Source organism: Salmo salar, chromosome ssa02 (assembly GCF_905237065.1).
Source record: "Salmo salar chromosome ssa02, Ssal_v3.1, whole genome shotgun sequence".
Classification (NCBI taxonomy): Eukaryota; Metazoa; Chordata; class Actinopteri; order Salmoniformes; family Salmonidae; genus Salmo; species Salmo salar.
This window is the reverse complement of record NC_059443.1, coordinates 5537501-5561963: the sequence shown is the minus strand read 5'-3', so window position 1 is coordinate 5561963 and position 24463 is coordinate 5537501. Positions and strand designations below refer to the sequence as shown.

The 24463-nt window shown below is 45.6% G+C and overlaps 1 protein-coding gene across 3 annotated transcripts in view; it reads right to left on the bottom strand.

The window, feature by feature from the left end:
• LOC106596747 (mdm2-binding protein) overlaps nucleotides 1-24463 on the bottom strand; it is a 56089-nt gene that overhangs the window by 10579 nt on the left and 21047 nt on the right. For all 3 annotated transcript variants that reach the window (XM_045696693.1, XM_045696701.1, XM_045696698.1), the window contains 7 exons: nucleotides 15639-15756; nucleotides 15191-15361; nucleotides 8378-8491; nucleotides 7273-7470; nucleotides 5542-5632; nucleotides 5204-5371; nucleotides 957-1052 (listed from right to left, as the gene is read on the bottom strand). In XM_045696693.1, the coding sequence (XP_045552649.1) occupies nucleotides 957-1052; nucleotides 5204-5371; nucleotides 5542-5632; nucleotides 7273-7470; nucleotides 8378-8491; nucleotides 15191-15361; nucleotides 15639-15756 (956 nt within the window). The remainder of the gene's footprint in view (nucleotides 1-956; nucleotides 1053-5203; nucleotides 5372-5541; nucleotides 5633-7272; nucleotides 7471-8377; nucleotides 8492-15190; nucleotides 15362-15638; nucleotides 15757-24463) is intronic.

Genomic DNA, 24463 nt, shown 5'->3' with positions numbered 1-24463 from the left:
GGAACTAGTTTGTGTCGTCAGGCCCTCAGGTGATTAGAGACAAGTCCTCTACCCTAAGAGATGGATAGGTTTATGTGTAGATTGGGGCGGCGGTTAAAGCGTTGGACTAGTAATCGAAAGGTTGCTGGATCGAAATCCCTGAGCTGACAAGGTAAAAATCTGTCATTCTGCCCCTGAACAAGGCAGTTAACCCACTGTTCCCTGTTACTGTATGTATAAAGATACCTACTCTAGTCCATGGTAGGTTACTGTATGTATAAAGATACCTACTCTAGTCCATGGTAGGTTACTGTATGTATAAAGATACCTACTCTAGTCCATGGTAGGTTCCTGTATGTATAAAGATATCTACTCTAGTCCATGGTAGGTTACTGTATGTATAAAGATATCTACTCTAGTCCATGGTAGGTTACTGTATGTATAAAGATACCTACTCTAGTCCATGGTAGGTTACTGTATGTATAAAGATACCTACTCTAGTCCATGGTAGGTTACTGTATGATAAAGATTAGTCATGGTAGGTTACTGTATGTATAAAGATACCTACTCTAGTCCATGGTAGGTTACTGTATGTATAAAGATACCTACTCTAGTCCATGGTAGGTTACTGTATGTATAAAGATACCTACTCTAGTCCATGGTAGGTTACTGTATGTATAAAGATACCTACTCTAGTCCATGTAGGTTACTGTATGTATAAAGACACCTACTCTAGTCCATGGTAGGTTACTGTATGTATAAAGATACCTACTCTAGTCCATGGTAGGTTACTGTATGTATAAGATACCTACTCTAGTCCATGGTAGGTTACTGTATGTATAAAGATACCTACTCTAGTCCATGGTAGGTTCCTGTATGTATAAAGATACCTACTCTAGTCCATGGTAGGTTACTGTATGTATAAAGATACCTACTATCTATCCATGGTAGGTTACTGTATGTATAAAGATACCTACTCTAGTCCATGGTAGTGGGAGCTGGCTGCTTGGTTGAAGGGGATCTGGGTCACTTTCCTGGGGGTCAAGTCTGGAGACATCTGGAATGTATTTCCCCTGGAAACACACACACACAGACACACATTTTTGTACAGGAGCTGTGAACATTTTCTATTCAAATCCAGGACTGCAGCAAAGAACACACAGTACTGCAGCGATCTGAAGTGAAACTAAACTCTCCTGTCCTCCGCACCCAAACTGATTAAGTGTGTAAAACAACTTCCTAATGAACTGACAGAATGCCTCTTAATTGAGTTTCTTTTAATGAACATAAATTACGACAAAAAAATATTCTTCTCTGCTTTCTGTAAGAACACTATCCGATAAAGGCTCTTTATAAATCAGAGGAATTCAATTTGATTGGAATGCATATCAGAAGTAGACAGCCACATGAAATCACCGTCGCTACATGGTGTCTGAAACATCCTGACTGAATAGTTGTCTGCTGAACGGAGTGGTTTCTCCTCTAGGGAAGAGGAAGTTAGAAACAGATTATTCAACATGTTGACAGCATTCCAGATTCAGACGGTGACAAAACTGATTTTCCCAGAGTCACACTGAAGCGCCGGGACACATTTCTACCTCCATATTAGAAGCCTGAAATCTAATTTCATACACAGACAGATTGTCCCCTTGTTGAGCTACACACAGCAGGTTGGGTTTCCATCCAGATTTTCATGCGAATATTTTAAAATCAGCATTAAGAAAATATAAGCACTTTCCCACCAGTGATAATGTTTCCACCAAACTGACTTGTTGCGGATAAACATCAGTACATGATGATGTAGTGCACATAAAATGTACTTCTTTGTTTAAGTTTTCATGTACCGAATAAAAATGTAAAGTTCAATGTGTTTCCATCGTATTTCCAACTCTACTGATCAGTTTCTGTCACAAAAACTGTTTAAAACAGCAAATGTGCATATTCTGGTCTTAGTATGTACGCTCCAGCTAACAGCTGTGTGGGTAGGCTAGTCTACATGACGAGATCATTATGGATAACAGCGAGAATATTAATATTTGTCAAATTGGCAGTCAAGTATCGATCATCACGTCACCAGAATAAGACCATAGATATTTATTGGAAAGGAGCATCAAGCTCATAACCAAAGATTTGTATAACTAACCCAAGATAGACCACAGCCTGTCGTTTCCAATGGGAGCAAATGAATCATAGTGGGCAGAACAAGCAAGGAAGTGGGCAGAGCCAAGGATGAGCTAGCGAGAGCCCATTGGTGTGTTCTAGCATGTATTTGCATATTTCCGTTAGGGAACGCCTACTTTGTGAAGTACACGTGTGCAATTAGTCAATTCCCCCTTGCACTCCTTCTAAACAACGCAACAACTAAAAATATTTAGCAAAGGGCAAAGTCTACAAAACATAGTCCACTCTGTTCATAACAGATTCTAGTTTTGTGAACAGAAAACTGTATTGAGATCAAATGTTTCATTGATGAGGAAAATTTGCAGAATATTGGCCAAAATCCATCTTGCTCCATCTTTCCCCACTGCCGGCCACTGGGCTTTCTCTCATCACCATATTTGGTAGTGAGCGGAAATGCCAACCAGATGCTTCAGATTTCTACATCCAGTGAAATATTTCACTCGTTGTTCTATCCGTATCATCACCGTGCACTTTAACCACTCCTGTGAAGTTGATCATCATTTATTTAATCTGTAGCCTAATAAACTGCATGGTTTCCCCAAGTCGTAGTGGGAGGACAACACACCATATCGTCGCGTGACTCCAAGTTTACTTCGATATGATGCGTACTCTCACTACTGGTGTCCCCCAGGGCTTGGTTCTAAGCCCTCTTCTCTCTATACACCAAGTCACACGGCTCCGTAATATCTTCACATGGTCTCTCCTATCACTGCTATGACGATGACACTCAACTACTTTTCTCCTTCCCTCCTCCTGAAACCCATCTCTGCGTGCCCGGCAGATATCTCAGCTTGGATGTCGACCCACCACCTCAAGCTCAACAAGACAGAGCTGCTCTTCCTCCCGGTTAGTGTTAACTACTTTGGAGCACTCAGACACATATAAATTGACCAGAGAGGCTGTTGTACATAAAGTAGAACACATCTAAATACGTTAGACAACTTTCTGTAGTAGAGACAGAATGAGTCAAACCCCAATGCCTTTGAACAACTCCCTAAAGTATCTGAACAGTATCTGAACAGTATCTGAATTGAACAACTCTCTAAAGTATCTGAACTGAACAGTATCTGAACAGTATCTGAATTGAACAACTCTCTAAAGTATCTGAATTGAACAGTATCTGAATTGAACAACTCTCTAAAGTATCTGAATTGTGAGAGAACCGGTAGTGGATGAGGTGCAATGATTTGATGATGCAATTTAAAGTTGTTGGTGGAAAAACAGTATATACATCCAATCCAACCGTGTTCCTTTTCATGTTATTCTTTTCCATTACTATTAAAACGTTATATATTACAGAGGAGCTTGTAGGAATATAGAGTTACCCTAGTCTCCGGACTAACAGAGTTACCCTAGTCTCCGGGCTAACAGAGTTACCCTAGTCTCCGGGCTAACAGAGTTACCCTAGTCTCCGGGCTAACAGAGTTACCCTAGTCTCCGGTCTAACAGAGTTACCCTAGTCTCCGGGCAAACAGAGTTACCCTAGTCTCCGGGCTAACAGAGTTACCCTAGTCTCCGGGCTAACAGAGTTACCCTAGTCTCCGGGCTAACAGAGTTACCCTAGTCTCCGGACTAACAGAGTTACCCTAGTCTCCGGGCTAACAGAGTTACCCTAGTCTCCGGGCTAACAGAGTTACCCTAGTCTCCGGACTAACAGAGTTACCCTAGTCTCCGGGCTAACAGAGTTACCCTAGTCTCCGGACTAACAGAGTTACCCTAGTCTCCGGGCTAACAGAGTTACCCTAGTCTCCGGACTAACAGAGTTACCCTAGTCTCCGGGCAAACAGAGTTACCCTAGTCTCCGGACTAACAGAGTTACCCTAGTCTCCGGGCTAACAGAGTTACCCTAGTCTCCGGGCTAACAGAGTTACCCTAGTCTCCGGGCAAACAGAGTTACCCTAGTCTCCGGGCTAACAGAGTTACCCTAGTCTCCGGACTAACAGAGTTACCCTAGTCTCCGGGCTAACAGAGTTACCCTAGTCTCCGGGCTAACAGAGTTACCCTAGTCTCCGGGCTAACAGAGTTACCCTAGTCTCCGGGCTAACAGAGTTACCCTAGTCTCCGGGCTAACAGAGTTACCCTAGTCTCCGGGCTAACAGAGTTACCCTAGTCTCCGGGCTAACAGAGTTACCCTAGTCTCCGGGCTAACAGAGTTACCCTAGTCTCCGGGCTAACAGAGTTACCCTAGTCTCCGGGCTAACAGAGTTACCCTAGTCTCCGGGCTAACAGAGTTACCCTAGTCTCCGGGCTAACAGAGTTACCCTAGTCTCCGGGACTAACAGAGTTACCCTAGTCTCCGGGACTAACAGAGTTACCCTAGTCTCCGGGCTAACAGAGTTACCCTAGTCTCCGGGCTAACAGAGTTACCCTAGTCTCCGGGCTAACAGAGTTACCCTAGTCTCCGGGCTAACAGAGTTACCCTAGTCTCCGGGCTAACAGAGTTACCCTAGTCTCCGGGCTAACAGAGTTACCCTAGTCTCCGGGCTAACAGAGTTACCCTAGTCTCCGGGCTAACAGAGTTACCCTAGTCTCCGGGCTAACAGAGTTACCCTAGTCTCCGGGCTAACAGAGTTACCCTAGTCTCCGGGCTAACAGAGTTACCCTAGTCTCCGGGCTAACAGAGTTACCCTAGTCTCCGGGCTAACAGAGTTACCCTAGTCTCCGGGCTAACAGAGTTACCCTAGTCTCCGGGCTAACAGAGTTACCCTAGTCTCCGGGCTAACAGAGTTACCCTAGTCTCCGGGCTAACAGAGTTACCCTAGTCTCCGGGCTAACAGAGTTACCCTAGTCTCCGGGCTAACAGAGTTACCCTAGTCTCCGGGCTAACAGAGTTACCCTAGTCTCCGGGCTAACAGAGTTACCCTAGTCTCCGGGCTAACAGAGTTACCCTAGTCTCCGGGCTAACAGAGTTACCCTAGTCTCCGGGCTAACAGAGTTACCCTAGTCTCCGGGCTAACAGAGTTACCCTAGTCTCCGGACTAACAGAGTTACCCTAGTCTCCGGACTAACAGAGTTACCCTAGTCTCCGGGCAAACAGAGTTACCCTAGTCTCTGGACTAATAGAGGCTGCAGATCTCCGGTGGGCAGGCCGTCAGGTGTGAAGTGTCTAAGCAGCTCTTTGGCATCCAGCAAGGCTGGGGTGGTTCTCTGGCCCTGGATGTCCTTAGGCCCCAGCAGACAGTCAGACGAGCCGCCAGACAGCAGACCAAACCTGGGAACGGAGACAGGCAGGAGGAAACCAAAGATGAGATGGTTAAATTACTCACGTGTCAGGAACCAAAGATACTGTCGGTCTCTCTATTCCCATAAGCCACCTTGCTTGCTTATCGTTGTTGGAAGAGAGATGTATGTACCGATGTGAAGACCATGATTCAAGTTTACCTCAGCTTCTGACGAGTCCTCTGGAGGTGCTCATAGTTCTGCAGAACACTTCTCTCTGGCCAGTCAGCATGTTGGGAGTGTTTAATGAACTCTACATTGGAATGGGAAAATAGTCATTTCGTTTTTTCAGTCAAGGTTTCTTGTAGGAGTCAGTTTTAGAGATGGCAAATCCAGTGCCTTCAGAATGTATTCAGACCCCTTGACTTTTTCCATATTTTGTTACGTTACAGCCTTATTCTAAAATAGATTTTTTTTGAAATCGATACCCAATAATGACAAAGCGAAAACAAGTTAAGATTTTTTTTGCAAATGTATAAAAAACAGAAATAACCTATTTACATAAGTATTCAGACCCTTTGCTATGAGACTTCGAAATTGAGCTCAGGTGCATACTGTTTCCATTGATCATCCTTGAGATGTTTCTACAACTTGATTGGAATCCACCTGTGGTAAATTCAATTGATTGGAGATGATTTGGAAAGGCACACACCTGTCTATATAAGGCCCCACAGTTGACAGTGCATGTCAGAGCAAAAACCAAAACCATGCCAAAGGAATTGTATGGACAGCTCCGAGACAGGATTGTGCTGAGGCAGAAATCTGGGGAGGGGTACCAAAACATTTCTGTAGCATTGAACGTCCCCAAGAACACCATGGCCTCCATCATTCTTAAATGGAAGAAGTTCGGAATCACCAAGACTCTTCCTAGAGCTGGCCGCCCGGCCAAAATGAGCAAGGGCCTTGGTCAGGGAGGTGACCAAGAACCCAATGGTCACTCTGACAGAGCTCCAGAGTTTCTCTGTGGAGATGGGAGAACCTTTCAGAAGGACAATGATCTCTGCAGCACTCCACCAATCAAGCCTTTATAATAGTGTGGCCAAAAGGCACCTAAAGGACTCTCAGACCATGAGAAACAAGATTCTCTGGTCTGATGAAACCAAGATTGAACTCTTTGGCCTGAATGCCAAACCTCACGTCTGGAGGAAACCATCCCTACGGTGAAGCATACTGGTGGTGGCTGCATCATGCTGTGGGAATGTTTTTCAGAGACAGGAAGACAAGTCAGGATCAAGGGAAAGATGAACAGAGCAAAGTACAGAGAGATCCTTGATGAAAACCTGCTCCAGAGCGCTCAGCACCTCAGACTGGGACGAAGGTTCACCTTCCAACAGGACAACGACCCTAAGCACACAGCCCTAGACAATGCAGGAGTGGCTTCGGGATAAGTCTCTGAATGTCCTTGAATGGCCCAGCCAGAGCCCGGACTTGAACCTGATCGAACATCTCTGGAGAGACCTGAAAATAGCTGTGCAGCGACACTCCCCATCCAACCTGACAGAGCTTGAGAGGATCTGCAGAGAAGAATGGGAGAAACTCCCCAAATACAGGTGTGCCAAGCTTGTAGCGTCATACCCAAGAAGACTCAAGGTTATAATCACTGTCAAAGGTGCTTCAACAAAGTTCTGAGTTAAGGGTCTGAATGCTTACGTAAACGTGATATTTCCGTTATTATATTTTTTATACATTTGCAAACATTTCTAAAAACCTGTTTTTGCCTTGTCATTATGAGGTATTGTGTGTAGATTAAAACAATTTAATCCATTTTAGAATAAGGCTGTAACATAACAAAATGTGGGAAAAGTCAAGTGGTCTGACTACTTCCTGAATGCACTGTACATATTACTGAGCTGTGTTACTGGGAGTAAGGGAGGGACTGGAACAGCAGAATACCTGTAGTCTTCATAGTGAGGTTCACCTCCTCTGCTCCACAGGGCTCAACTCTGGGCAGACTGGAGTCTTTAGGCAGGGTAGAGGCTTTAGGCAGGGTAGAGTCATGCATCTTGAGGTACTGTTCTCTGGCCAGGCTGAGCAGGATCTTCAGGTCATTGACTGGTATTGAAGCTGGCTTCTCTGCCTCTTCTCTACGTCCTAGTCAATATGGAGTAACGAGAGTAGTCAGTAAGTAGCCTTGTCCGAGCCAGGGTGGCCCACAGGGCTGGAGCCTCATGTTTCTGTTGCGTGAGGCTGCTTAATGTTTACCTATCTGGCTACGATAGACTGATTTTAATACTGGAGGAACCACTTACCTATCTGGCTACGATAGACTGATTTTAATACTGGAGGAACCACTTACCTGTCTGGCTACGATACAGACTGACTTTAATACTGGAGGAACCACTTACCTGTCTGGCTACGATACAGACTGACTTTAATACTGGAGGAACCACTTACCTGTCTGGCTACGATAGACTGACTTTAATACTGGAGGAACCACTTACCTGTCTGGCTACGATACAGACTGACTTTAATACTGGAGGAACCACTTACCTGTCTGGCTACGATACAGACTGACTTTAATACTGGAGGAACCACTTACCTGTCTGGCTACGATACAGACTGACTTTAATACTGGAGGAACCACTTACCTGTCTGGCTACGATACAGACTGACTTTAATACTGGAGGAACCACTTACCTGTCTGGCTACGATACAGACTGACTTTAATACTGGAGGAACCACTTACCTGTCTGGCTACGATACAGACTGACCTGCTTTATTAAACTATGCTAAATATGTTTTTTTGTCAAATAGAATGTCCTCAATAAAGTACCTGGTTAAATAAACTGCAATAATAAAAAAATACATTAGCTAGGCTCTATTTGGAAGCAATAAAGTACACTGCAAATGGAAAGAGTGTGCTGAGTACAGACATTTTAATATATATTCTGCGTCAGACATGATATCGCTTGAAAAATCTTTTTTTAATTTTTTTTTTTATCTCAACGAGACTTACCTGGCTAAATAAAGGATGAATAAAAGATGATGTTGTACTTACTCAGGCACTCCTTTAGGACCAGGGTCTGCACCTCGGCCAACTTCCTCTCCCTCTGTAGCAGTTGGTCTCCATGGAGACAGGGCAGGGAGCGCAGCCAGTCTGTAGTGGTGGAACCTGGGGGAAGAGACCAAGTGGACTGCTTTATCAATCAATTGGCTGAACCCTTCTCAATAACATCAGAGAAAAGAGAAACCTGCCCACTGCTCTCGCTGGTACTACTTATTTTATTAAAGGCCCACTGCAGTCAAAATTCTGTTTTTACTGTGTTTTGTATTATATTGTACAACAGCTGATGAAAGGAACACTGTAAAAAAGTGTGACGTGATCAGTGTTATTTCCTGATAGTTGCTGGTTGAAAATACAATCTACACAGGACCTTCTAAATCAGCAGGTTTTGCATGGGTAGAGTTTAATAAAGGTTGAATAGAATAAGTGACATTAGTAAGAGCAGTGTTCCTGTTTCTCTTTCCTCTGAAGTAATCACATTATTTCCACACACCTGCAACAACATAACTCAGATGTGGGAGTTCTTTTTAGGATGTTCAATAACCTGGTAACATGGCTTATGAGTTCAAATGAAGTTCATATGAATGTGACAACACAAACGCTATCAAAGGAGACAGGGGAGTTTAATACAAGTACACTGCATTAAGGAGACAGGGGAGTTTAATACAAGTACACTGCATTAAGGAGACGGGGAGTTTAATACAAGTACACTGCATTAAGGAGACAGGGGAGTTTAATACAAGTACACTGCATTAAGGAGACAGGGGAGTTTAATACAAGTACACTGCATTAAGGAGACAGGGGAGTTTAATACAAGTACACTGCATTAAGGAGACAGGGGAGTTTAATACAAGTACACTGCATTAAGGAGACAGGGGAGTTTAATACAAGTACACTGCATTAAGGAGACAGGGGAGTTTAATACAAGTACAGTGCATTAAGGAGACAGGGGAGTTTAATACAAGTACACTGCATTAAGGAGACAGGGGAGTTTAATACAAGTACACTGCATTAAGGAGACGGAGAGTTTAATACAAGTACACTGCATTAAGGAGACAGGGGAGTTTAATACAAGTACACTGCATTAAGGAGACAGGGGAGTTTAATACAAGTACACTGCATTAAGGAGACAGGGGAGTTTAATACAAGTACAGTGCATTAAGGAGACAGGGGAGTTTAATACAAGTACAGTGCATTAAGGAGACAGGGGAGTTTAATACAAGTACACTGCATTAAGGAGACAGGGGAGTTTAATACAAGTACACTGCATTAAGGAGACAGGGGAGTTTAATACAAGTACACTGCATTAAGGAGACAGGGGAGTTTAATACAAGTACAGTGCATTAAGGAGACAGGGAAGTTAGAGCTAGAGAGAGCTAGAGAGAGAGAGCTAGAGAGAGAGAGAGCGAGAGAGAGAGAGCGAGAGAGAGAGAGAGCTAGAGAGAGGGAGAGCTAGAGAGAGCTAGAGAGAGAGCTAGAGAGAGAGAGAGCTAGAGAGAGAGAGAGCTAGAGAGAGAGAGCTAGAGAGAGAGAGCTAGAGAGAGAGAGCTAGAGAGAGAGAGCTAGAGAGAGAGCTAGAGAGAGAGCTAGAGAGAGAGCGAAACAGAGAGCGAAACAGAGAGCGAAAGAGAGAGCTAGAGAGAGAGCTAGAGAGAGAGCTAGAGAGAGAGCTAGAGAGAGAGCTAGAGAGAGAGAGCTAGAGAGAGAGAGCGAGAGAGAGAGCTAGAGAGAGCAAAACATAGAGCTAGAGAGAGCTAGAGAGAGAGCGAAACAGAGAGCTAGAGAGAGAGAGCGAGACAGAGAGAGCTAGAGAGAGAGCGAAACAGAGAGCTAGAGAGAGAGCGAGAGAGAGAGCTAGAGAGAGAGAGAGCTAGAGAGAGAGAGAGCTAGAGAGAGAGAGAGCTAGAGAGAGCTAGAGAGAGAGAGAGCTAGAGAGAGAGAGCTAGAGAGAGAGAGCTAGAGAGAGAGGCTAGAGAGAGAGAGAGAGAGAGCTAGAGAGAGAGAGAGCTAGAGAGAGAGAGCTAGAGAGAGAGAGCTAGAGAGAGAGCTAGAGAGAGAGAGCTAGAGAGAGAGAGAGCTAGAGAGAGAGAGCTAGAGAGAGAGCTAGAGAGAGAGAGAGAGCTAGAGAGAGAGCAGAGAGAGAGCTAGAGAGAGAGAGCTAGAGAGAGAGAGAGCTAGAGAGAGAGAGAGCTAGAGAGAGAGAGAGCTAGAGAGAGAGAGCTAGAGAGAGAGAGCTAGAGAGAGAGCTAGAGAGAGAGCTAGAGAGAGCTAGAGAGAGAGAGAGCTAGAGAGAGAGCGAAGCAGAGAGCGAGAGCAGAGAGCTAGAGAGAGAGAGCTAGAGAGAGAGCTAGAGAGAGAGCTAGAGAGAGAGCTAGAGAGAGAGAGCTAGAGAGAGAGAGCGAGAGAGAGAGCTAGAGAGAGCAAAACATAGAGCTAGAGAGAGCTAGAGAGAGAGCGAAACAGAGAGCTAGAGAGAGAGCGAAACAGAGAGCTAGAGAGAGAGCGAAACAGAGAGCTAGAGAGAGAGCGAAACAGAGAGCTAGAGAGAGCTAGAGAGAGAGAGAGCTAGAGAGAGGGAGAGCTAGAGAGAGCTAGAGAGAGGGAGAGCTAGAGAGAGAGCTAGAGAGAGAGCTAGAGAGAGAGAGCTAGAGAGAGAGAGCTAGAGAGAGAGAGAGAGAGAGAGCTAGAGAGAGAGAGAGCTAGAGAGAGAGAGCTAGAGAGAGAGAGCTAGAGAGAGCGAAACAGAGAGCTAGAGAGAGAGAGCTAGAGAGAGAGAGCTAGAGAGAGAGAGAGAGCTAGAGAGAGAGAGAGCTAGAGAGAGAGAGCTAGAGAGAGAGAGAGCTAGAGAGAGAGAGAGCTAGAGAGAGAGAGAGCTAGAGAGAGAGAGCTAGAGAGAGAGAGAGCTAGAGAGAGAGAGCTAGAGAGAGAGAGCTAGAGAGAGAGCTAGAGAGAGAGCTAGAGAGAGAGCTAGAGAGAGAGAGCTAGAGAGAGAGAGCTAGAGAGAGAGCTAGAGAGAGAGCTAGAGAGAGAGAGAGCTAGAGAGAGAGAGAGAGAGAGCTAGAGAGAGCTAGAGAGAGAGCTAGAGAGAGAGAGCTAGAGAGAGAGCTAGAGAGAGAGAGCTAGAGAGAGAGAGAGCTAGAGAGAGAGAGAGAGCTAGAGAGAGAGAGCTAGAGAGAGAGCTAGAGAGAGAGAGCTAGAGAGAGAGGCTAGAGAGAGAGCTAGAGAGAGAGAGCTAGAGAGAGAGCTAGAGAGAGAGAGCTAGAGAGAGCTAGAGAGAGAGCTAGAGAGAGAGAGCTAGAGAGAGAGAGCTAGAGAGAGAGAGAGCTAAGAGAGAGAGAGAGCTAGAGAGAGAGCTAGAGAGAGAGAGGCTAGAGAGAGAGAGAGCTAAGAGAGAGAGCTAGAGAGAGAGAGCAGAGAGAGCGAGAGAGCGAGAGAGAGAGCTAGAGAGAGAGCTAGAGAGAGAGCTAGAGAGAGGCTGAGAGAGAGCTAGAGAGAGAGAGCTAGAGAGAGAGCTAGAGAGAGAGCGAGAGAGAGAGCTAGAGAGAGAGCTAGAGAGAGCTAGAGAGAGAGAGCGGAAGAGAGAGCTAGAGAGAGAGCTAGAGAGAGAGCTAGAGAGAGAGAGCTGAGAGAGAGCAGAGAGAGAGAGCTAGAGAGCTAGAGAGAGAGCTAGAGAGAGAGAGCTAGAGAGAGCTAGAGAGAGGAGAGCTAGAGAGAGGCTAGAGAGAGAGAGCTAGAGAGAGAGCGAGAGAGAGAGCTAGAGAGAGAGAGAGAGAGAGAGCTAGAGAGAGAGAGCTAGAGAGAGAGCTAGAGAGAGAGAGCTAGAGAGAGCGAGAGAGAGAGCTAGAGAGAGAGAGAGCTAGAGAGAGAGAGCTAGAGAGAGGCTAGAGAGAGAGAGCTAGAGAGAGAGAGAGAGAGCTAGAGAGAGAGCTAGAGAGAGAGCTAGAGAGAGAGAGAGCTGAGAGAGAGAGCTAGAGAGAGAGAGAGCTAGAGAGAGAGCTAGAGAGAGAGCTAGAGAGAGAGAGCTAGAGAGAGAGAGAGCTAGAGAGAGAGCTAGAGAGAGAGCTAGAGAGAGAGAGCTAGAGAGAGAGCTAGAGAGAGCTGAGAGAGAGCTAGAGAGAGAGAGCTAGAGAGAGAGAGAGAGCTAGAGAGAGAGAGCTAGAGAGAGAGCTAGAGAGAGAGAGAGCTAGAGAGAGAGAGCTAGAGAGAGAGCTAGAGAGAGAGCTGAGAGAGAGCTAGAGAGAGAGAGAGAGGTAGAGAGAGCTAGAGAGAGAGCTAGAGAGAGAGCTAGAGAGAGAGCTAAGAGAGAGAGAGCTAGAGAGAGAGCTAGAGAGAGAGCTAGAGAGAGAGAGCTAGAGAGAGAGCTAGAGAGAGAGAGAGCTAGAGAGAGAGAGAGAGAGCTAGAGAGAGAGAGCTAGAGAGAGAGCTAGAGAGAGAGCTAGAGAGAGCTAGAGAGAGAGAGCTAGAGAGAGAGCTAGAGAGAGAGCTAAGAGAGAGAGCTAGAGAGAGCTAGAGAGAGAGAGCTAGAGAGAGAGCTAGAGAGAGAGCTAGAGAGAGAGAGCTAGAGAGAGAGAGCTAGAGAGAGAGCTAGAGAGAGAGCTAGAGAGAGAGCTAGAGAGAGAGAGCTAGAGAGAGCTAGAGAGAGAGCTAGAGAGAGAGAGCTAGAGAGAGAGCTAGAGAGAGAGCTAGAGAGAGAGAGAGAGAGAGCTAGAGAGAGAGCTAGAGAGAGAGAGCTAGAGAGAGAGAGCTAGAGAGAGAGAGCTAGAGAGAGAGCTAGAGAGAGAGAGCTAGAGAGAGAGCTAGAGAGAGAGCTAGAGAGAGAGAGCTAGAGAGAGCTAGAGAGAGAGCTAGAGAGAGAAGCTAGAGAGGCTAGAGAGAGAGCTAGAGAGAGAGAGCTAGAGAGAGAGAGCTAGAGAGAGAGCTAGAGAGAGAGCTAGAGAGAGAGCTAGAGAGAGAGAGCTAGAGAGAGAGAGCTAGAGAGAGAGAGCTAGAGAGAGAGCTAGAGAGAGAGCTAGAGAGAGAGCTAGAGAGAGAGCTAGAGAGAGAGCTAGAGAGAGAGCTAGAGAGAGAAAGAGACAGAAAAAGGGAGAACAGAACGGCAGGACCTTTTAGGAACTATTGCTTGTTCCTCCATTTTATTCTCTTTCAGAAGGAAAATGGTTCATGAGTCAAGGTTTTTCCTTAAGGGTTTTATATAATAAACTCCTACAGAGAGCGAAGGGAACAGGAAGACCTTTTAGGAACTATTGCTTGTTCCTCCATTTTATTCTCTTTCAGAAGGAAAATGGTTCATGAGTCAAGGTTTTTCCTTAAGGGTTTTATATAATAAACTCCTACAGAGAGCGAAGGGAACAGGAAGACCTTTTAGGAACTATTGCTTGTTCCTCCATTTTATTCTCTTTCAGAAGGAAAATGGTTCATGAGTCAAGGTTTTTCCTTAAGGGTTTTATATAATAAACTCCTACAGAGAGCGAAGGGAACAGGAAGACCTTTCAGGAACTATTGCTTCTTCCATCATTTTGTTACGTTCTCATTGAGAATGAAAATGCCACATGAGAGTCGGTGTATAAAAGAACCATTCTTACGCTTTAATCTTTGAAGGTACTCAGAGTGAGGGTCATGAAAGTTAGAAATAGAGGGAACAATTCTTTCACCATGTTATGTTCTCTTTCAGAAAATAAATGCTACATGAGAGTTGGTGTAAAAGAAAAGAAACTCTTTGTAAGTCTCTCTGGATAAGAGCCTCTGTTAAATGCATGAAATATATTTTAGATTTTTTCTTTTGGGGTATTCCATAAGGGAACAAAATGTGCTCTCTGAATGAACGTGGAGGCCTGCATGCTTTATACTGTACAGAGTACAACAGGCTGTTACAGCATGCAGCAGGGAGGGAGAGCGATAGAGAGAGAGACTACACTGCTGGGTCTTCTCTCTTTGTCCTGTTTCACTCAGAGGTATTACGTCCGTCTTTCTACAGGGCTTTATTATCTCTGAAAGAAGGTAAATCTCCAGAGGAGTTAGAGGGTTCCACAACTGTTGGCCCGCGGGTGGATTTACTTTGGACCCCTTTATTTCAGTTTTTTATGTTTGGACCTAAGACTGTAAAAACACCAGGAAATCAGTTCCAAGTGATTTTAATTTAGGAAATCTGTTCCCAAGTACTGGCACGCATAATAGAGAGATATGTGATCTTATACAAATGTAAGCAAGGCTTGAAATGATTATGTTTTAGTCAAATATTATATCTATTTGGGATTCTTGCAGTCAATTTGCAGTCTACAAATGATTTGTAATTCCGTTCTGCCCCCCGACCATCCACTAAACAAAAAAGAAATAATAATAAAACGTTGTGCAGCTGAATCTAGTTTAGGAGCAAGTTAAAGACTCAGAGGAAAGACGAGTTAAAGGAAGTAGTACATAGTGGTTGGGCCATTTTATAATTCAGCCTCCGACTTTCTATACATAACTTTCAAGTATAAATGCCTTGGGTTATTCTACCATTTTCAAATGATTAAAACTAGACTGAGTGTTAGGAAATGGAGAGGTAGATAAAAGCAGCAGCTAGCTAGAGGGATTCTTCTTGTCCTTCTCAACTTCCGTGGTGACTGAAGAAGGCACCGCCGTAGACCCAAGTAGACCCATGGCCTCTGAGCCAGTCTATAAAGACTGCTGGATACCAAGCTGACAGTAGACATTCATACTGTCCATGATATTGACAGGTAAGTCACCAATCATAATGTAAACAACATTTCATATCAGAGTAGATCTTTGTTTGTTCACATTTCTTTTCTTTTTTTAAACGTTTCTTACCTGAAGACGACACAGAATTCTCTTTCAGAAGCCCATTCACGGTTGCCATGGCAGCGGCTCCATTGATCTGATTGGCTGAGTGTATCATGCGGGCCTTGCAGCCTCCGCCCTCTGACCCCTGGACCAACAGGAAGTAGTGTCCGCTCTCACCCTTCACCTCCACATATGGAACTACGGCAATTCAAATAGATCAAAATGAGTTGAAAATAAAGAACACACATCCAGGTTATATGTAGGGAAAAAGCCATAGGAATGCATAGGGAAGTTTATATAGTATAAAGAGTGCCTTGGTTCTCCTTGTTGCCTTGATTCTGGTTGTTTAAATATTTATAGTTCCTATACAGTTAGTTCTGTGACGGTCGATCCAGGCATGGCCTTTTGATTTGGATGAATTGAACCTGTATTTCCTAACATGGGCTGTAGCTGACGATCCACATCTAGTACCTACCAGGCAGGGTCTTGGGTCTCTTAGCCATGAAGTCCTTCCACTTCTGGGAGCTGAGCTGAGAGGCAGGGGGTAAAGCCATGGAGCTGACCGTACAGGATAGAGAGAACAGGGCCCCTACCTGGAGTAGAAACCAAATGTGGAAACCAAGCGCACCTCAAATCATTATTTGACATAGCTTGGAACTAGAAGGTTCTATGTACAAAAAGATGATTCTGAGAGAATTTGCTTTAAAGTTCTGAACCCTAATTGGTTTGAATGGTGTCAACTATTTTTCAATGTTATTATTTTGAACTTAACATGTATTGGGGTATTATAGTACCATATAGGTAGTGAACAAGGCTATGTCAATAACCTTATTTCCACACGAATGCAGATTGAACCTTATAGTCCCAAGTTCTCCATTCGCCCATGGCTATGCTGCTGCTACTACTACTGCTACTAGAATTTACTTGTTCAATGAATAGAATATTTAACAGAATAACAGAATAAATGTTAGCTGATATCCTGTTTCTCACTCTTAACAACTTATTAGTTAATAGTTACTGTGTTTCCTGACTGCTATTCTTTCTTTTTGCAACATGAAATCACTATCAGTTGGCATGTGGAACATCCAGGGCCTAAACTCATCAACCTTTGGTCTGAAGAGTTTTAGCACTGGAAGTTCAACAAAAAATCTTAAAGATGTTGATGTCATCATTCTGCAGGGAGACATGGTGTAAGGCTGATGTTGTCACTCACTGTCCCACAGGCTACAGAGGGTCATTGTGCCGTCCACAGAAACACAGCTCTGTCAATAGAGGCAGAGACTCTGGAGGATTGGTCATTTGGGTACAAATTCGGACTACAAAATCTAATTGATCCCCTCAGTTGGCAAATACCACATTTGGTTAAAACTAAAAAGAACTTGTACTGACAGAAAAAGATGTGTTCCTTTTGTGCAATATATATCCCCCTCAGAATCCCCATATTACTCAGAGGAGATCTTCCCCACCCATAGGAGTGAGACGGCATTGCCATTTTCAGGCCCAGGGAAATGTGCTCATCTGTGAGGGACACAAATGCGCGCACAGGAACTTGCTACCTGATCCTAACGACACTACGGGGGGACAGCTTTAATACAGGCCAGACTGGCTCTAACTGTCTTAATCTCCCCCATAGAAACAACGGTGACAGCACCGTCAACAAAAGCGGAAGGGATCTGTTGCAGCTCTGTAGAAGCCTGGGTCTGTACTTTGTCAATGGTAGGTTTCTGGGGGGACTCTTTGGGGAGATTCACTACTGCTCACCTCTTGGCCACAGTACAGTAGACTATATGATCACAGACATGGACCCTTTCTCTCTCCGCTCCATTCACTGTCCAAACCACTAACACCTCTGTCTGATCACAGCCAAATTACGTTGTTCCTAAAAGAGGTTCATGGAAACAACCACACATTCACAGCCCAGTAAGCCTGTAATCAGGGGAGAATTCGCACAGATGGGCCCAAAAACAGCACAGAAGAATAACAGAAAGCAGCCTGGAACCAAAATATTCAAACACTCTTAGATAACTTTCTGGATACCACATTCACTCACAGTAAAGAGAGGCATCAATCTAGCGGTGCGAAACATCAACTATATATTCCGGGCAAGCGGCAAAAGAAGCACAATTGAAGGTGAAAAAACAAAACAAAAAAAATGCGCAGATGACAGCTGGTTTGATGCAGATAGCAAAATTATAAGGAAAAACCTTAGAACACTATTCAACCAAAAGCACAGAGACCCAAATAATGGTGAACTACGCTTCATTACTGTGAGACTTTAAAACTCTATAAACATACACTCAGAACCAAAAAAGCACAGTACAACAGCAAGCAGCTGACACTGGTGAAAGTCCCATAAACACAAACAACTTTTTGGCAAAATTGGAAAAAACTAAAAAAATCTAAACAAGAGGAATTAGCAATACAAAATGGTGACGTATGGGCGCATTTAAAAACACTCTACAACACCGTTCAAATTGACACAAACGCAACAAGCCAAATCCATGAGAAGTTGAATGGATTGAAAAAGCTATAAAGGACAATCAAAACCCATTGGACTCCCCAATTACTGACCAGGAGCTCTACTAAGAAACTTCAGCCCTCAAATTTAAAAAAGCATCGCGGACCTGATGGCATCCTAAATGAGATGCAACTCGCTAGTGACAAAATTTCAATTGGCTATATTAAAACTGTTTATTTGATCCTGAGTGCTTAGGTTATTTCCCTGACATCTGGAATCAAGGACTCATAACCCCAATCTTTAGAACGGAGACAAATTTGACCCCTAACAATTACAGGAGCATTTGTGTGAACAGTTTTAACCTGGGGAAGGTTTTCTGTAGTATCGTCAATGTAAGAGTTCTAAACTTCCTTAATAAGCACAATGTCTTGAGAAAAAGCCAAAATTGGATTTATACCAAAACATCGCACAACTGATCATATTTACACCTTACACACCCCTGATAGATAAACATGTCCACCAAAATAATACCCAAAATATCACAGCTTGCTTTATCGACTTCCAAAAGCATTTGATTCTATTTGGCATACAGGACTGTTCTACAAAGGATTGTTGAAAGTGGTGTAGGGGGAAAAACATATAGACATAATTAAATCAATGTATACTGTGGCTCGTGCGGCATTAAAATTGGTAAGAAAAGAACAGAATTCTTTAACCAGGGCGGGGCCTTCGTCAGGAGTTGCAATCTGGGCCCTGCACTGGCGTCAATATTTACATTGCGAATTGGCCACTATTCTAGAAAAATCCTCAGGGCCTGGTGTTGGTCTCCACAATTCAGAAGTTAAATGCCTACTCTTCACAGATGACCTATGCCCAATGTCACCCACAGCACCTGGCCTTTTCACAGCAGAGCCTGGACCTGCTAGAGCAGTACTGCAACCTGGGCCTGACAGATATAAACCCCAAAAGACTAAAATAATGATTTTTCCAGAAGATCCAGATCTCAGAATTAGACCAAAGTTCTCAATTGGTACAAAATATATAGAGTACTGTACACACACACAATTACTTAGGTTTAAAAATAAGCTCAACTGGACACCTTAATGAGGCAGTGAATGAACTGAAAGGAGAAAGCACGCGGGGCATTCCTACGCCATTAAAAAGCAAATTCAAATTGAAATACCTATTAAAAATTTGGCTAAAACTAATTGAATATGTCATTGAACTCAATTGCACTTTATGGCAGGGGTGTGGGGTCCACTTGCAAAACAAGATTTCATCAAATGGGACCAAACACCCCATTGAAACCCTACATGCAGAGTTCTGTAAGATTCTCCCTATCGTGTCCAGAGGAAAACTACAAACAATGCATGCAGGGCAGAATTAGAGGCAATATCCACTAATAATAAAAACTCAAAAAGAGCAATTAAGTTTTGGAAACATCTAAAATACAGTGACCCCCTCTCTTATCATTACCAAGCCCTGCAATGCCAGAAAGCTGGGCAAAGAAAAAAAGTCCCCTCATCCAGCTGGTCCTGGGGCTGAGTTCACTAACCTGTTCTACTAAAACACTGAAGCCTCAGACCCAGAACATCCAATCAATCAGAATAAACCAAATTACAACACAGTCAAAACAAAACTACATTGCTTGTTGGGAAAACAAGCACAAACACAAAGCAAAATGCAGTGCTATCTGGCCCTATATCGAGTACACTATGGCTAAATATTTGACCATGGTTACTTGATCAAAACCTTAGAAAAACCTTGACAAAGTACACTCCGATAAGCACAGCCTTGCCATTGAGGTCACAGAAAACCTCGGCTCCCTGTAGGGGAAAGGCTGTGCAACCACTGCGCAACAGCAGAACCTGAGACGGAGCTACATTTCCTGACAAAATGTCAAAATATAAAACAATTAGAGAGTGTCATTTCCCCAAATTTGAAACCCTTATTCAAGGTTTCACAGACCTCTCTGATGAGGATGGGCTACCCGTCCTGTTGGGGGGAGGACGCAGAGAGCTGTGGGTTGGCGGCGCACTGCATTGCTGCCTGCCATAAGTTGAGGGACAGTGTCTGACAGACCAATAAACCTGACATGCTCCTCTACTGTATGATTATTGTTATTGTTCAATGTGTTGGTTATTTTGACCCTTGGTTATTGTTGTTACTGTTGTCCTGTTGACAATATTTGATTCTCATTTTTATTTATTTTTAATATTGTAAATATCCAAAATAAGCTTTGGCAATATGTATGTTGTTACGTCATGCCAATTAAGCGAGGTGAGTTGAATTGAAAATTGAGCTAGAGAGAGAGGCTAGAGGAAGGTGAGAAGCTAGAACTAGAGGAGAAACGAAACAGAAAAAAAGGGAGAACAGAACGGCAGGACCTTTTAGGAACTATTGCTTGTTCCTCCATTTTATTCTCTTTCAGAAGGAAAATGGTTCATGAGTCAGGTTTTTCCTTAAGGGTTTTATATAATAAGCTCCTACAGAGAGCGAAGGGAACAGGAAGACCTTTCAGGAACTATTGCTTCTTCCATCATTTTATTGCGTTCTCATTGAGAATGAAAATGCCACATGAGAGTCGGTGTATAAAAGAACCATTCTTACGCTTTAATCTTTGAAGGTACTCCAGAGTGAGGGTCATGAAAGTTAGAAATAGAGGGAACAATTCTTTCACCATGTTATGTTCTCTTTCAGAAAATAAATGCTACATGAGAGTTGGTGTAAAAGAAAAAAACTCTTTGTAAGTCTCTCTGGATAAGAGCCTCTGTTAAATGCATGAAATATATTTTAGATTTTTTCTTTTGGGGTATTCCATAAGGGAACAAAATGTGCTCTCTGAATGAGCGTGGAGGCCTGCATGCTTTATGCTGTACAGAGTACAACAGGCTGTTACAGCATGCAGCAGGAGGGGGGGTAGAGAGAAAACACTGTGGGTCTTCTCTTTTGTCTGTTTCACTCAGAGGTATTACGTCCGTCTTTCTAAGGGGCTTTATAATCTCTGAAAGAAGGTAAATCTCCAGAGGAGTTAGAGGGTTCCACAACTGTTGGCCCGCGGGTGGATTTACTTTGGACCCCTTTATTTCAGTTTTTATGTTTGGACCTAAGACTGTAAAAACACCAGGAAATCAGTTCCAAGTGATTTTAATTTGGGAAATCTGTTCCCAAGTACTGGCCGCATAATAGAGAGATATGTGATCTTATACAAATGTAAGCAAGGCTTGAAATGATTATGTTTTAGTCAAATATTATATCTATTTGGGATTCTTGCAGTCAATTTGCAGTCTACAAATGATTTGTAATTCCGTTCTGCCCCCGACCATCCACTAAACAAAAAAGAAATAATAATAAAAGCGTTGTGCAGCTGAATCTAGTTTAGGAGCAAGTTAAAGACTCAGAGGAAAGGGCGAGTTAAAGGAAGTAGTACATAGTGGTTGGGCCATTTTATAATTCAGCCTCCGACTTTCTATACATAACTTTCAAGTATAAATGCCTTGGGTTATTCTACCATTTTCAAATGATTAAAACTAGACTGAGTGTTAGGAAATGGAGAGGTAGATAAAAGCAGCAGCTAGCTAGAGGGATTCTTCTTGTCCTTCTCAACTTCCGTGGTGACTGAAGAAGGCACACGCCGTGGACCCAAGTAGACCCATGGCCTCTGAGCCAGTCTATAAAGACTGCTGGATACCAAGCTGACAGTAGACATTCATACTGTCCATGATATTGACAGGTAAGTCACCAATCATAATGTAAACAACATTTCATATCAGAGTAGATCTTTGTTTGTTCACATTTCTTTTCTTTTTTTAAGCGTTTCTTACCTGAAGGCGACACAGAATTCTCTTTCAGAAGCCCATTCACGGTTGCCATGGCGCGGCTCCATTGATCTGATTGGCTGAGTGTATATGCGGGCCTTGCAGCCTCCGCCCTCTGACCCCTGGACCAACAGGAAGTAGTGTCCGCTCTCACCCTTCACCTCCACATATGGAACTACGGCAATTCAAATAGATCAAAATGAGTTGAAAATAAAGAACACACATCCAGGTTATATGTAGGGAAAAAGCCATAGGAATGCATAGGGAAGTTTATATAGTATAAAGAGTGCCTTGGTTCTCCTTGTTGCCTTGATTCTGGTTGTTTAAATATTTATAGTTCCTATACAGTTAGTTCTGTGACGGTCGATCCAGGCATGGCCTTTTGATTTGGATGAATTGAACCTGTATTTCCCTAACATGGGCTGTAGCTGACGATCCACATCTAGTACCTACCAGGCAGGGTCTTGGGTCTCTTAGCCATGAAGTCCTTCCACTTCTGGGAGCTGAGCTGAGAGGCAGGGGTAAAGCCATGGAGCTGACCGTACAGGATAGAGAACAGGGCCCCTACCTGGGTAGAAACCAAATGTGGAAACCAAGCGCACCTCAAATCATTATTTGACATAGCTTGGAACTAGAAGGTTCTATGTACAAAAGATGATTCTGAGAGAATTTGCTTTAAAGTTCTGAACCTAATTGGTTTTGAATGGTGTCAACTATTTTTCAATGTTATTATTTTGAACTTAACATGTATTGGGGTATTATAGTACCATATAGGTAGTGAACAAGGCTATGTCAATAACCTTATTTCCACACGAATGCAGATTGAACCTTATAGTCCCAAGTTCTCCGTTCGCCCATGGCTGTTGCTGCTGCTACTGCTGCTGCTGCTGCTGCTGCTGCTACTACTGCTGCTGCTCTATGCTGCTCTGCTGCTGCTGCTACTGCTGCTCTGCTGCTGCTACTGCTACTGCTGCTGCTGCTGCTGCTACGCTTCGGCTGCTGCGGCTACACCGCTGGCACCGCTGCTGCTGCTGGGACGCTGCTACCGCTGGCTGCTGCTGCTGCTGCCGTACTGCTGCTGGCGCTGCTGCTGCTGCGGCTGCTCGCTGCTGCTGCTGTGTGCTCGCTGCTGGCTGCCGCAGCTGTGCTGCTTGCCTGCTCTGCCGCTGCTGCTGCTGCTGGCGATCCGCTGCTGCTGCTGCCGGCTGCTGCCGGCACGCTGCTGCTGCGCAACGCTGCTGTGCTGCTGCTGCTGCTGCTACTGCTGCTGCTGCTGCTGCTGCTGCTGCTGCTGCTCTTCAACTGGAACAGCTGCCGCTGCTGCTGCTGCGCACAGCGCTGCCGCTGCTCGCTGCTGCTGTCTGCTGCTGCTGCCGCTGCGCTGCTGCTGCTGCTGCTGCTGCTGCTGCTGCGCTGTGCTGCTGCTGCTGCAGCACTGCTCACCGCTGCTGCGCTGAACTGCAACCCGCTGCTGCACTCCTGCTATCGTTGCTGCTGCTTGGCTGGACTGCTGCGCTGCTGTGCTGCTGCTGCGAACGCTGCTGCTGCACTACTGCTGTGCTGCTGCCCACTGCTGCTGACTGCTGCCGCTGCTGCTGCTGCTCGCGCCGCTGCTGCAGCGCGCTGCCTGTGCTGCTCGACCTGCTGCTGCTGCTGCTGCTGCTGCGGCTGCTGCTGCTGCTACGCTGCTGCTGCTGCTGCCGCGCAGCTGCTGCTGCTGCTGCTGCTGCTGTGCACCGCTGCTGCTGCTGCTCGCTGCTGCTCCGCTTTCTGCTGCTGCTGCTGCTGCAACCGCGCGCTGTCAGCAGACGCTGCTGCCGCTGCTACTGGATGCTGCTGCAACTGCTGCGCTGCCGCTGCTGCTGCTACGGCCGCTGCGGCTGTACTCGTGCGCTGCTGTGCTGCTGCTACGCTGCTGCTGCCGCTAGCTGCTGCTGCTGCTGCGCTGCTGCTGCTGCACGCTGCTGCAGCTCGGCGTAAGCGCTGCTGCTGCTGCTCCGCTGCTGGCTGGCAGCTGCTGCTGCTGCTTAGGCTCTGTGCTGCTACAGCAGGGCGCTGCTGCTATGCTGCTGCTGCTGCTGCTGCTGCTGCAACTGCGCTGCTGCTGCTGCTGCTGCTGCTACTGCTGCTGCTGCTGCCGCTGCTGCTGCTGCTGCACGCTGCTGCCACTGCTGCTGCTGCTGCTGCTGCTGCTGCTGCTGTGCTGCTGTGCAACTGCTGCGCTGCTGCTGCTGTGCTGCTGCTCAGCGCTGCTGCTGCTACACCTGCTGCTAAGCACTGCTCAACTGCTGCTGCTACAACAACTGCTGCTAACGCTGCTTGCTGCTGCTGCTGCTACAGCCGCGCTGCTGCTGCTGCTGAACTGCTGCTGCTAGGTGCTGCTGCTTACTACTGCTGCTGCTGCTGCGCTTGCTGCTGTGCTGCAACTGCTGCTGCTGCTGCTGCTGCTGCTGTGTGCTGCTGGCAGTACTGCTGCTGCTGCTGCTGCTGGCCGGCAACTGCTGTGTGCTGCTGCTGCTGCAGCGCTGCTGCTACTACTGCTGCTGCTGCTGCTACTGCTGCTGCGCTGCTGCTGCTCTGCTGCTGCTGCTGCTGCTGCTGCTGCTGCTGCTGTGCTGCTGCTGCTGCTGCTGCTGCTCTGCTGCTGGTGCTGCTGCTGCTGCTGCTGCTGCTGCTGCTTGCTGCTGCTTGCTGCGCTGCTGCTGCGGCAACTGCTGCTGCTGCAACTGCTGCTGCTGCTGCTGCTGCTGGTGCTGCTGCTGCTGCTGCTGCTGCTGCTGCTGCTGCTGCTATGCTGCAGCTGCTGCTACTCTGCTGTCTGCTACTGCTGCTGCTGCTGCTGCTGCTGCTGCTACTGCTGCTGCTGCTGCTACTGCTGCTGCTACTGCTGCTGCTACACTGCTGCTGCTGCTACTGCTGCTGCTACTGCTGCTGTGCTGTGCTGCTAACTGCTGCTGCTGCTGCTGCTGCTGGCTGCTGCTGCTGCTGCTGCTGCTACTGCTGCTGCTGCTGCTACTGCTGCTG